A 13,628-nucleotide genomic window follows, 5' to 3' on the forward strand; every position below is an offset into this window, starting at 1 on the left:
GCGCTTAAAAACTGTAGGACCTGCTACACTAACAACTAATTACAAAATGTTTGTAATTAGCTAGCATTTGAGTATCCTGGGATATAGATATATCAAGTTACACATAACTACAGCATTGTGTATATGACGGATGGATCGTCGCTTAGTGACATCTCAGCTCTCCTGGGCCATCATCACTCTCTTAGCGTAGATTGCATTAGGAGTAATCCATTATTCATGCCTACTCGGAACTAAGGCCGCAAAGGTCATAATCGTGACATAAGGCTTCAAATACAGTGTGACAAGGAGTTCAGAATATGATTCGGTCAAGTTATGTGCCAATGTATGGGTGAGTAAAAAATAAAAAATAAACTGTCAACCGGTACATATTTCATGCTATAAGGGGGGTTACGTCGGAGGCAGGGGATGGGACATAAGTGTGCGTAAAGCACCATACGCAAAGGTATCATACTACATATTAAATGCTGGCTATAATTTGTTTTCCAAAAAACACAATTTGACCGAATCAATATAACTCATTAAATATTTAAAAAAATACACTGTGTGCGTGGAGGCCTTGTAAAATATCGCATTTCATTTCAATCAGTACAGTGCATAGATGATGTATTATATATAGAATATAGATGAATTAAATTACTTTTAAAATTGGTAAGCCGGCATTGACCAAAGCAGCCGCATGAATCTCTAGAATCTACTTTAATTTAAATAGCAAAAAGGAAGGCATTGTCAGCTTGACAAAAGACACGTCGGGTTCAATATTTGTGGCGCCCGCCACAACCCGGCCCGTCGCTCGCCGCCTGCCGATCCCTGATTGATTCCTCAACTCCTACATTGAGATTGATCGAGTGACAACACCCGACCGCCCCCTTCCACATCACCAAAATCACTTTTTTCGGTCGGTTTCCATCTAATAAAGTGATATAAATTTTGTTACAAATTCCCGATACGTTATTTCCTTTTAAAAGTTATGAGGTTTCTTTTTTCAAATAAAAAAACGTTTTATTGCGAAACCGATTGCCTCTCCCTCCCGTGGGCTCTCATCTAGCTGATATCATTACGGAGATTGCGTTCATGAGTCGTCCGGGCGCTTGATTGTCGAGTGCTTTTTACACTGCAACAAGTTGATAAGTGGCTTCATTTTTTATCGTACTATGCTCTGAAGGGCTTTTAGAAGCTTTACTCATAGGTACATTACCAAATTGCGAATAAGCAAAAGCTGACCATGGTTAATTTTTGTCTGGATGAACGATTTATGTGGTTACTAACTACTGCGTTTCCGTGCTTTTGAAGGCATGAGAGTTCGTCTTTCTACTAGTTTGATGAACTGCGTTTAAATTTAGAACATTGTTATGTAGTTAAATGAATTAAAGGAGGAGTGTGATTAGGGTACTAACCTCCAAGTCGTAGTTCAGCGCTGGCCTGCGCCGCGCGAGTACCTCGACGCGCTTCGCACTGGTACACGCCGCGCGCGGCGCGCGTCACACCGCGCAACACAAGCGACGCAGTACCCGCGCCACCCGCGCCTGCCACCGGGGCGCCGTCGTGTCTCCAACTCAGCGCCGCTTCTTCGTCTGACGCTGAGCAATTGAATCTAACTGTGCTTCCACTGGCAGCCACCTGTCCATGTACTTATTTGTTAAAAAATCTGTCTATAGTAAAGATCTCCTACTTACAAGTTATTACACAAACATTTACACTAGCTTTTAGGGACATTGCAACTTCAAAACATACCACAAGCTGGGGATGTAATGTGATTGTCAAAGGGACATCGACGAGAAGACGCAACCGCGCCGTGGCGTCTCCAAGTGCACTGTAAGCCTTGCACAACCAAGCGCCAGCCGCCGTGCGAGCGGCGCGTACGCATAGCGCTGCACCGCCAGCCCAAATCCAGGTGTCGCCTTCTCCTGCTACCGGTTGAAGGCGACCCTCTCGCTCCCGGTACCACCTAGATATTAAACAAAGTTAAAAATATGTAATATCAATTGAGCACCATCACACATCACACAAATCACATATTGTGATCGTAACACAATAGATTCAATGGTCAGATTTAAATATTACGTGTAGTGAGGACCAGGATGAAGAGAAGTGGCGCAAGGGAGGCAGGCAGCTGCTCCAGCGGCCGCGCGTATAGTCCGAGCCGCCGCGGCTGGGGCTGGCACAGCGCCTGTTGCACCTCCTGTCAACAGCATGTTGTAGTCATTTAGCTAACACTGGTAGTTGGAACCAACGTATCACAGCTCGACTACTACGAGTAGATCTAAGCGTCATCGACTAAGAGTCAAGAACTAGTAAAATGTAACTAGGTTATTTAAATCAGGATGTCTTTCGTGCGATGCCCATAATAGGTGCTGGTATCTTCCGTCACTATGAGTAGTGTAAAACCCGCTGTCACATATCGTGATTCTTGACATAGCGATTAATATGCAGTTGTGTGTACTAACGTGACACTCGTAGCTCGGCAGGGCGCGCGCGGCGCGAGCGGCGCGTGGCGCGGTGGCGCGCGAGACAGCCATAGGTACCAGCATCTCGTTCTGTTACGCTACGTATTAGGAGTGTGTTGCCCGCTGACAGGTATCGCGTTTCTGCACAACATATTTACATCTTATACCTTGTAATTGTTAACCCATAACAAAAAAAAACTGGCTTGAGGTAGATGAACAACTATAATATTAAAATCAGTCTTCGTAATTTTATAGTACCTAAGTATTCTAACATTAGCTTCGCTTCTTTGACGGGTATACATAGGAATATATGACAAAAAATAAATTATGATTAAAAATATGGCGTGGCGGCCAGCTGTCACTTGGCTGTCAGGCCTGTTCCAGATACGGCAATTGCCGCAATGTTGAAGTTGTATATAATAGTTTTAGTTTCAATTTTATGTTTTAGGTATAGTTCTAGTTTTTAATTAGTTTAGTAAATTATAGCATAACCGCCTCGTCGTCGAACGGCGTACGCCTGGGTTACAACGGAAGAACAGCGCTGGCTTTGCCAGCAACATGCTGAGTTGTGACCCTTTTATGGCATTTTTCACTAAATGTTATACATTGTATATTTGTCAACATGTTTTTGTCATCTGTGTTTGTTTGTCATAAATAAATGTATTTCTATTCTATTCTATTCAAATAGTTGAGATGGAACTACGCGAGCTCCAAATTATCCAGTGTGCAAGTTGTGATAAAGCTTTATATCGCTTAATTATGTCTTCATTTGATCACTTTAGATAATATGTTGCAGTAAAAGCACTTATTTTCAATTTAAAGCAAAAAAAGAAATAGATAACATCGTTAAGAAAAAACTCATAAGACGATAATTGAATAAGAGTAACTTATCAAATGGTAGAAGACAGTACCGATAAGCGCTTTAATCAATCTAGTGACGCACAGCGCCATCATTCACGTGACGTGATATACGCGCTTGCCCTGGCCTACTATTTCCTTTCTCATCGACCGTTGGCGAGCATTTACCTCATCCAAATCAGTATAACGTGATCTATGATTACACTTATATAAGGACCGAGGTCTAGTTAAACTGGTTCTAAAGCTCGGTAAGGGACATGAATACAGCTTGCTACCCTCTCAGATATACGCCTCTGTGAGATATCGCCTTAATTAATACTACTTGTCCGCAGATAACCACAAGAACTACCTAACTAGTTAGCACGAACATAAGCTTTTAATTAAGACGTTTTTTGGCTTTGCTAGTTCAGCGGATCCGTTGTTATACTTCTAACGAGCCAGCCTAATTAAATGTAATACAGCTGCCAAGGCTTCGCTGTCTGTAATCCCAACGCTTGTAGTTTATAATGAATGAAGAAAATTTTTTTTTGTGCTTAATGTTTTTTGTCCTATACTACTTAATTTTATGTAATTTTTTGTTGTCTTTTTAACGCATAGGTACTGTGCTTGCAGTCAATATATGTACATGTATACGAGGAGTAACATGATGAAAATACCTATCCAATTTCGTTAGGCATCGTGAAATTTATGTTTCCATTAATCTATGTATTGAATTGCACTGAACTGTCCAATAACTCTAGACCGCTTTGCTTGCAGAATAGTTAGAGCTTGAATTTAATAGTTACATATATTTTCAGATGAATTTAATAGTTACTATCTACAGCTATTATTGAGAACAAGTCAGAGTACCACAAAAGATAAGTTGATTATTACATGTCATTATGTTGGTCACACATAGTGACAACTTGAACAGAGCTACCATGCATATTTTGCAAACCTGGTGTAGGTGGTGGCACGTCAATGACACGTTCTCCATGGTACCAGAGCGCCACCTCCAGCTCATCGCCCTCGTCTTCGTCCCCCGTACTGCTTAGGCCGGCTACGCCACAAGTTAACATGGCCACACCGCCCACGGCCGCCGGCCATGCCGTCACCACCGCCTCCCAGCTGTCATCGGCCACTGAACGATAGGAAAATATTATAAATCACATCTCTGAGGGATCAAATTACTAATTAAGACACAAAAGGGCAAGCTAGAGATAAGATTGAATGAACTTCGTAGTAGAATAAGGTGACATTTGCAACTTTGATAATAATAATTAAGATATCAATGTCACTCGCTCTGAAATTGATCACTATTTCATTTTTCTAATTTGTTATTTAATTAGATGTTCAATTAAATATTTATTAGTGCATACGTAATAGATGTTCTATTTTATTATTATATGATATCCATTTGTTTTGACTGGCCGTATAGCCAGCGTAGCAAGCAAGGCCGTATAAGCTAGGCACTTTCATTTATTTTATTACTTGTGCCATAAGTACCTAAGTAAGTAAAAATATGTATAGATAGGTAAGTAAGTGTGTGAGATAAGACTGATCGAGCGGGAGAGTCACATCGCATACGCAAAGAGTGATCCGACCTACGGATATTAGCGTGACAACAAACCAATCACACTAATTCCGACAACATAATCTTTCTAACAGTCTAATCAAGGTAAAATTTTATATCTTTAAGCGTTGCTATATTGTCCGATAGTCTACATCCATGCTAACCCTCGCATGGCAATCGCAATTGAAAAGAGCGGTAGCGGTCACGTACTAAACTTAGTATGCGAGCGCTAATAATGTATGGTAACATTGGTAACGGCTAGTCGTCTTACACATCCATTTAGTAGTGACTGTAGTGAGTAGTAGTATTCATAAGTTGAGACTAACCGGGCAGAAGTGTGACAGGCGCGGAAAGCGCCACTCCGTGCGCGTTGCTGGCGCGACATCGAACCACACTGACGCCATTACCGCCGACGCTCGTGCCCGTCGGCGTAGGGGCTATCTCAAGGCTGCCATTGCTGTACACTCGCCTATTTATGGAAAACAGAAATAAAAAGTTAATATATTTTTTCTACCAGTGTATTTTTGTTTATACCTATCATTCATACAGTTGTGATCAACAGAAAAATAGCATACAAAAATAAAAGTTTTCAGAAGTTGTACTACAGTGGAAATTCCATGTATATACCTATAGCTCGTTTTACACAAAAACAAATATAGGTAATTGCAATTGGCAGTATGGCAATGATGGTTGCAATTTTATCTCGACTCGACGACTCTATCTGATTTCTCAACTAAAATTAAACTTCACATATTCACAGTAAGTATAGAGGTAATGAAATACAACTAAGTTTTCTATTAGTTTCAGATAGACATATTTACAAAACGAATTTCATCCCCACTATCATAGTTCGGATCGGACTATAACTTCAGGCTCTGAGTCACAAATAATTAATACCTACATAGTACCTATAGGTTATACAATAACATCAAAGTTATTCCCAATGTAATCAAACCCAAAAAGCAATATTTCTGTAATTGGGTCGTTAAATAACATAAGCAAACATAACGACCCAAGCGAAATTATATGGGGTATCCAATATTCATTCGTTCTCTACATACAATCCAATTAGTGATCAAAACATCGTCCTAAAAATGAAGTCACAAACGGAAAAAATCTGTCCCTAATAATTAAAGCCTACATGTTCGTGTTTCCTTTCATTGATGGACATTAAAGAGCTTTTTTCACGCTTTGCTACTGCTACACTTTAAGGTGACAGTCCATTTTCAACGACAGCACTACCATTCATTTTACTATAGCACCGACGCGTTCGTACTAGGTAGTTAGTAGTGAAGCTGTGAGGTCAGAAATGGAATGTTACCCTAAAATGGGCCGCTAGACTGACATACTAGTTTGATTCCAATTAAGACCCAACAGGAGTGGTCATTTCTCCATACAAACGTACTCCTCGTTTTCCTCCGTGGTTTTTGAAGCTAGAGCAAAGATTTTTTTAACACAGATTAATATTGTCAATATCTGTGTCGGACCGTTTTGCTTTTTTTGATATTTTTGTTTCTTAAGGCGCTAGAGCCCTTCAAAAATGGCCAAAATGGCCTAATTGACTATGCCGCAATGAGAGGCGTGGCATTCAAAACTGATATCAATTAGCCAAAAAAACAAAACGGTCCGACACAGATAATTTCATAATCATTTAGATTTCCAAATTTGGTTACGATTGGTTAAGTTTTGGAGGAGGAAACAGAGAAGTACGAAACCTCGATTTTTGAGATTTTTACGCAGGATTTTTCGCCTTGTCCTTATCGCACTAATTTTAGGTGCCGCTTCCGTTAGCGAGACGGGTATATTTACCTAAAATATTTAAAACTCAGCTCCTGTTTCGTCTTATTCTGATTATCAACGCATCTCTAAATTTAACATTTACAAATCGCATCTCAATCTGAATTATGATATTTTGATGTTTACTTGTTTTTGCATCTTGCCCGTGCGTATTAGCTAACCAAAATATAAGTGTCGGGTCGGCGAGATGCACATCACAGATTCACATTTTTAGGGTTCCGTACCTCAAAAGGAAAAAACCCTTTAGGATCACTCGTGGGTCTGTCTGTCTGTTCGACCATTCCCCCCGCTTTATCTCCGTAACTACTCGTACTGGGTCTAAAATTTTGAAAAAAAATACTCCAGATAGTTTTTTTACCTATAGACGTCAGAAAAACCTATTATAAATTTGCAGTTAAGTGTGAGTCGGACTTAATTACTTAGTGTTTTATCCGACCCCTACGAGTTTTTTTAAATATTTCATTTACATTCCACATAAAAATTGGTTAGTATAAGGAACCCTTGAAATGCGAGTCCAACTCGCACTTGACCCGTTTTATTTATTCCAATCATAAAGCCTTTTTATTCGATTTAACGCTATTAATTATATATCCAAAACGGCAAATGCCTATTTAGAAATTGACCTTAAGAGCGTACCGCCCACCGCCCAGGCTACCCCCGGGGCACAGACGCTCGTCAGTGCGGGTAATTACACGGACAAATTATGATTTCCCTCATTACGTTTAATTATAACTCCTCCGGTTGCGAAAAATTGCCTTCATTAGCACCGTTTGTCGTCCGACACTGTACCGAACGGTATTACGAGCGGGCTATGTTCCTGGCCGTATATTTCAACCCATCAAAAACATAAATGTAAAAAAGGAGAGCCAAGTTCAATACAAAAATTATGCTTGGCTGTGGGGTTCGCCTCAAAAAGAATGGAGATCTAAATGAGTGCCAAGTTCTATGCAAAATCCAAATATGTATTTATAGGAACAAAATAACATTATAAACAAGTATTAAACTCTATTTCTTTGCTTTATTGGATACCTATAACAATTGCTGTTATTTAAAAAAAATGTGAAATCTTAAAGCAGGTTAGATTTGACTTGGCCAGTTTTCATTACATCAGTCATTTTATAAATTTATTCAACATATATATTTTGTAATTCTGATAAAAACTGGCCAAGCCAAATCTAACCTACTTTAAGATCTCACATTTTTTTTAAATAACAGCAATTGTTATAGGTATCCAATAAAGCAAAGAAATAGAGTTTAATACTTGTTTATAATGTTATTTTGTTCCTATAAATACATATTTGGATTTTGCATAGAACTTGGCACTCATTTAGATCTCCATTCTTTTTGAGGCGAACCCCACAGCCAAGCATAATTTTTGTATTGAACTTGACTCTCCTTTTTTACATTTATGTTTTTGATGGGATATCAATACTTTTTGTAAAGAAAACTAGGCAGGTATTGAGGTTTAATGTTTTTTCTTGTGTTTCCGCTGCATGTTTTTTACTTCTGTTCTTTGTATTAATTATGTGGTGCCGCGCGCCGCCAACGACACACCGTTGGCCGGTTGTTTAGCGCGTATTACAGGTTTTTTGTATGGGGACCCCCCTATTTTTTAACTTTTTTTATTTTTAGATTTTTTCCTACGCTTACACACAATTACCGAGCTGGATTCCAAATTTCATCCTTCTAGGTCATCTGGAAGTAGGTTAGGTTTAGGTACTATATGTCAGTCACAATAAAAAAGAAATTTGTATGGGGACCCCCCTATTTATTAACTTTTTTTTGTTTTTAGATTTTTTCCTACGCTTACACACAATAACCGAGCTGGATTCCAAATTTCATCCTTCTAGGTCATCTGGAAGTAGGTTAGGTTTAGGTACTTATATGTCAGTCACAATAAAAAATGTTTTTTTTGTATGGGGACCCCCCCTATTTATAACTGTTTTTTATTTTTAGATTTTTTCCTACGCTTTCACACAATAACTGAGCTGGATTCCAAATTTCATCCTTCTAGGTCATCTGGAAGTAGGTTAGGTTTAGGTACTATAGGTCTGTCAGTCAATCTTAAAATTTACGACTTTTTGACCTTCATATCTTTATAACCGTTTGAGCTAGCTTCATAAAATTTGGGCTTCTAGATGTCCTTATGGATATAATTAAACACACGTAGTTTTATGTGTTTACGTTAAAGATGTTTTGAGTTATAGAAGGGTCAAAAGTGGCACCAAGTGGTTCGTGTAATATTACACTTGGCGCTGGCTAGCCAGTTCCTTTGCTTGAACTTGGCTTGACACGCTGCCGCGTGTCTAGATTGCTACCTCGTTTTTTAGTTACACCCCGCGTTTGGTTATATCCCGTTTTTTAGCATTAGAAAAAGGTAAACAATCTCGACTTGTTTTTTTTATTGAAAAACACTTTCGAAATATATCGACTACGCGTAAGTTGAGATTTATCTTAAACTGATGGCCATAGAGAATAATGGCCATAAATAGTCAGAAACAAATATGTATAGTGTATTTTCTCTATGAACTGGCTCTCTAGAGCGTGGAAATCTATTGCGCTTTGTAAATTGTTGGAATGAAATAGATACCCATGATCGCTGCGAAGCTGGTTTTGACAGACAATTAGTTAAATCAATCTTATCAAAAATATATAAAAACAAAACAATGATATATTATTATTTTGCATTATATGAGATTGAGGGAAATTAACTTATATACCTATTACCTAATAAGAGATAGAAAATATTTAATAACACTGTCTTTATTACTACCACACCATGAAAAAAAATGTTTTAATTATAAACAGTGCTTTTTACATAAACTCTAAAAATGGTGACCTATTATTATTAAATACTGGTACTGACCGATTTTATTAAAAAAGCATGATTTTAAACCTATTGATGAATAGGTATTTACTGCATAAAAGAAGTATATTATATACAGGTCAACATCGTAAAGAAAAATCCCATTTAATATTTGAAGTCGGATAAACGTGGATCTCGCCTCAAAGCGCTCCTTGGAGAGAATACAAATATATTATACAGCAGGTAATTTCAATATTACGCTCGACATCAAATTGGATTCCTTTGATGAAAAAATCTGTTATTGTGTTCGATGTCGATACACCGTTAATAATTATCATAAGAATCCAATTTTCTTCAGGGATCTATGAAAACGAATGGGGGGTGACGAGCTCAGGGGTACTGTTTTATTGGCTTTTCTGAATGTGCGTGGGCGTTAATATGCCCAGTGGTAAAATAAATTGTGGCAGGTTAATCAGTCAGTAGATTTATTTTATTTTATTTTTATACCATCTAACATTTAGATAGAAATGGATATTCCTCCTACCTAATTGTGTGATAAATGGGGCAGGTTATTGAATGACAAAACAAAACAGAATTGAATTTATGTTGTTACATTCTTGACGCTACGGGGGCGTTAAGGGGCCCAGCACTGATTAACAGTCCGCCGGACGGTATCGGCCTGTCAGTTGTTCGGAACTGTCAAAATTTTGTTCTAACTGACAGGCCGATACCGTCCGGCGGACTGTTAAGAGCCCTTCAACGTGCACACTAGCGCCACAGCTAAATAATCGTGGTTATTTAAATTTAACGAAAGATATTGAAAAAAGGGGGCCGCTACGTACTGTATTGTGTATTTAAGTACCTTTTCAATACATCAAACTAGTTTTTGTGTTGCTGGTTTCGTCGATCTAGGAACTCAAAACAAAAACGGCCGTTTTAACTTTGGACGCATAGATTGACGAATCCAGCAACATAAAAACTATTCTGATGGATTCAAAAGGTACTTTAATACACAATACAGTACGTAGAGGCCCCCTTTTTTCAATATCTTTCGTTAAATTTAAATAATCACGATTATTTAGCTGTGGCGCTAGTGTGCGCGTTGAAGGGCTCTTAATCAGTGGGCCCCTTTACGGCCATGACAATGACAACCAACTATCCATACTACGAGTATACTCTTTCTCTCGGCGTTTAATATATGGTAAACGCTAACGCATCGGGCATCTGATGTGTTAGTTTCTTACTTTTCGAAATCTTCGTGTAGAAACTCAGGATACAGAAAGTTCCTTCTCACAAGAATAACCCTTAATTACTATGAAAATAAGCTTCGCGCAAATTCATACTACATAGTTAGTTTGCCAACCGGCAAACAAGCTTAAAAGTTAGGACTTAAAATGTTAGCTTAATTTCCGCACTTTATAAAATAGTCAGGTTTTCAGCTGCTAACAGTAAACAAACTTAAAACATGAAAACTGGTTTCTTTACTTATCATGTCATCATCATCATCTCAGCCATAAGACGTTCACTGCTGAACATAGGCCTCCCCCTTTTTTGGGGGGTGAATGCAATAATCGCCACGCTTGGCAGGCGGGTTGGCAATCGCAGTCGAGTACACCGAATTTGAGGGACGCTGCTGCCCGTCCACCGGTGGTCTTGGACGTGGTTTAAGGACATACCCGGGTCCTGGACGCAGTTTAAGGACATACCTGGGTCCACTAAACTTATCATGTAGATTTTAATTATTCGTTGTTAAGCAAATATTAACATATCTGAGTACATATAGGATTTGTAATCTATTATGTGACATCGTACACATTATCTCGAACCGGAATCTGTGGCAGAAGACAGCGAGAGGGGAAAGGCCCCCTTCAGAGTTTGGTCCAACCACGTTAGCGGTTGTTAGAAGCATTGTGCATAACACTGTCCCACTGCCCTCAGCCTAATTGACAAGTGTCGGAGACGAAGGTAAATTTAATACCGTTATAATTCAAGCGACGGCACTCCAGGGAGATAATGAATCAATTTAAAACAAGATTAATTCAGCGGTGAGCGTGGCAAGTGAGTTTTCTTTTAATCTAAATTTCCATTCGGTTAACGTGGGTTTGTGGTCTCAGTTATTTTATCTTACGAAGGTCGGTATTTAATTTGCTGGTGATTGAAAGGCTATGATCGGCGATTCGGCGCGCGTCCGCGCGGGTACTGATAAAGGATGGCTCACGCTAGACCGGACCGGAGCTGCCAGCGCATCGTTTTCTATAGTATCGCCTGTCATATCATAGAAAATTAATCGCCGGAAGCTCCGGTCGGACACGGCGCGGTCTAACGTGAGTCATCCTTAATGCGGATCGGCATTTGCACGATTTCACAGCAGGCTGCCCGTCCGAATCGGGATTATTAAACTTGAACCAGTACCCTTAGGCTTCTCGCACATTGAATTGAGACGAGTATGAGTCGCGTGTAAACTTTGATGGAATGTATGATTTCGACATTCCGTGCCAACAGAGAGCGGATACTGAATATTAATATAACTTCCGACGAAACTGGCAGTGCTAACGTAATCAGATATTGCATTTAGTTTGTGCTCGCTAGACCGGGTCGCGGCCGGGCCGGAGCCTCCAGCGCTTCTTTTTCTATAGAAAACACCACGTGATCACCGATCAGCCATCATAGAAAATGACATGTCGGACGCTTCGGCCCAGGCCCGTCCCGGTCTAGTGTGAGTTATCTATAAAACTGACGACCCCGACATTCTAAGTACTTATATTACCATTATTTTATCCTGAGTAGTGCCTACCTAGTAATTTAGAAAATTTTGGATTCACATAATTAAATGGCACCTTCTCGTAGTAATTGGAAGATCAGTAATGTTGGATTAGTTCATGTTCATTCTTATAAGCTTTAAAAAAAAAAATTAAAAATTTAATCTATTTTTTTTTAGATCTCACATCTCCACGGAACCTCTGCGAGGGCGGCAGCTGCTGCGGAGGCGGCCGAAAACGCAAAGGTTGGGAAGTACCGAGGTCTCGGCGCCGAATACATTTTTGTTCCTTTCGGCGTTGAGACCCTGGGTCCGTGGGGTCCTGGCGCCCTGACTCTCTTTGGAGACCTTTCAAAGAGACTCAGGGACGCAACTGGGGACCCAAGAGCTGGCAGGTTGTTTCCTCGCTCAACGCTTCAATCTGGCAGTTCAGCGGGGTAACGCAGCCAGCATCTTGGGGAGTTTTATTTTATTTTAGAATAGTTTGGATTTAGTTTAATTTTAAGTTAATTTTATTTATTGTTTTTTGACTTGTTTTTGTACCATAGGTATATATGAATAAAAATTTGATGGCTTTAGAAAGTAATAAGATTTGTTATAAGAGGGCTTCGCGTATAAATAGACTTTCCAATCATCCCCGAAGTTTCGTGCGCGATATTACACGTGTATTCATGAAGAAGTACTGGAGTTTTTCGAACTAGCCGCACTTTGCGCACGTGTAATGTAATTTGCAAATATATTTTCACCACACCAGCTCGGAAAGGCTTACTTTGCACTTCAAAAACTGATAGCAAAGTTGCATTTTATTCACATGGGAGGCAAAGTAATCAAATGCAAATTTTGAGTTGTTTTCTTACGTTTGCTGGTAGTTAGAATTGACTTTTAAATGATGATTTTGGATGATAAATATTTAATAACATTCATTTGGATTTGATTTAGTTTGATTTTGTTTGATATTTTACATTTAATATTTACTTCGGGTTGGTGTGGCGAAAAATTTTGTGTTTCACTTGGGGGCAAATTTTGTTTAACGCTCGTGCTTTGAAACCCCCACAACGCTCAAGATTTCATTTTTCGAACCACTCGCTATGCTCGTGGTTCAATTTTGGAATCTTTCGCTTACTTGGGTATCAATAATAGCACGAGCGGTTAAACAACAACTTAGCCCCCTTCTAAAACAAATAACTATTATACGCGATTAGTTAAGTCCCATTTTAGTAAATAAAAATGATTTCAAATCATGAAAGTAAAATCTGAAGTTCTGAACAGGTAAGTATTTGAGTTTTTTTACAAATACGAGTGTGCTATCGGTTTTTTAAGTAGCTATGTAGATAAAACTGATGAAATTTAATTTCGCGATATTAGGTTACGATGTTAACGTGATACTCGTACTGTTGTGGTTCATGAATTTCA

General features: G+C 39.1%; 1 protein-coding gene across 1 annotated transcript in view; it reads right to left on the reverse strand.

Moving 5' to 3' along the window:
- Positions 1 to 1,368: 1,368 nt before the first annotated feature.
- LOC134680240 (cell adhesion molecule Dscam2-like) overlaps positions 1,369 to 13,628 on the reverse strand; it is a 39,442-nt gene continuing 27,182 nt past the window's right edge. Inside the window, exons 4-9 of the mRNA XM_063539332.1 lie at positions 5,181 to 5,323; positions 4,240 to 4,422; positions 2,445 to 2,585; positions 2,062 to 2,179; positions 1,732 to 1,945; positions 1,369 to 1,617 (exon numbers count right to left, since the gene is read on the reverse strand). Of these exons, the coding sequence (XP_063395402.1) occupies positions 1,390 to 1,617; positions 1,732 to 1,945; positions 2,062 to 2,179; positions 2,445 to 2,585; positions 4,240 to 4,422; positions 5,181 to 5,323 (1,027 nt within the window). The 3' untranslated portion in view covers positions 1,369 to 1,389. The remainder of the gene's footprint in view (positions 1,618 to 1,731; positions 1,946 to 2,061; positions 2,180 to 2,444; positions 2,586 to 4,239; positions 4,423 to 5,180; positions 5,324 to 13,628) is intronic.

Source organism: Cydia fagiglandana, chromosome 3 (assembly GCF_963556715.1).
Source record: "Cydia fagiglandana chromosome 3, ilCydFagi1.1, whole genome shotgun sequence".
NCBI lineage: Eukaryota > Metazoa > Arthropoda > Insecta > Lepidoptera > Tortricidae > Cydia > Cydia fagiglandana.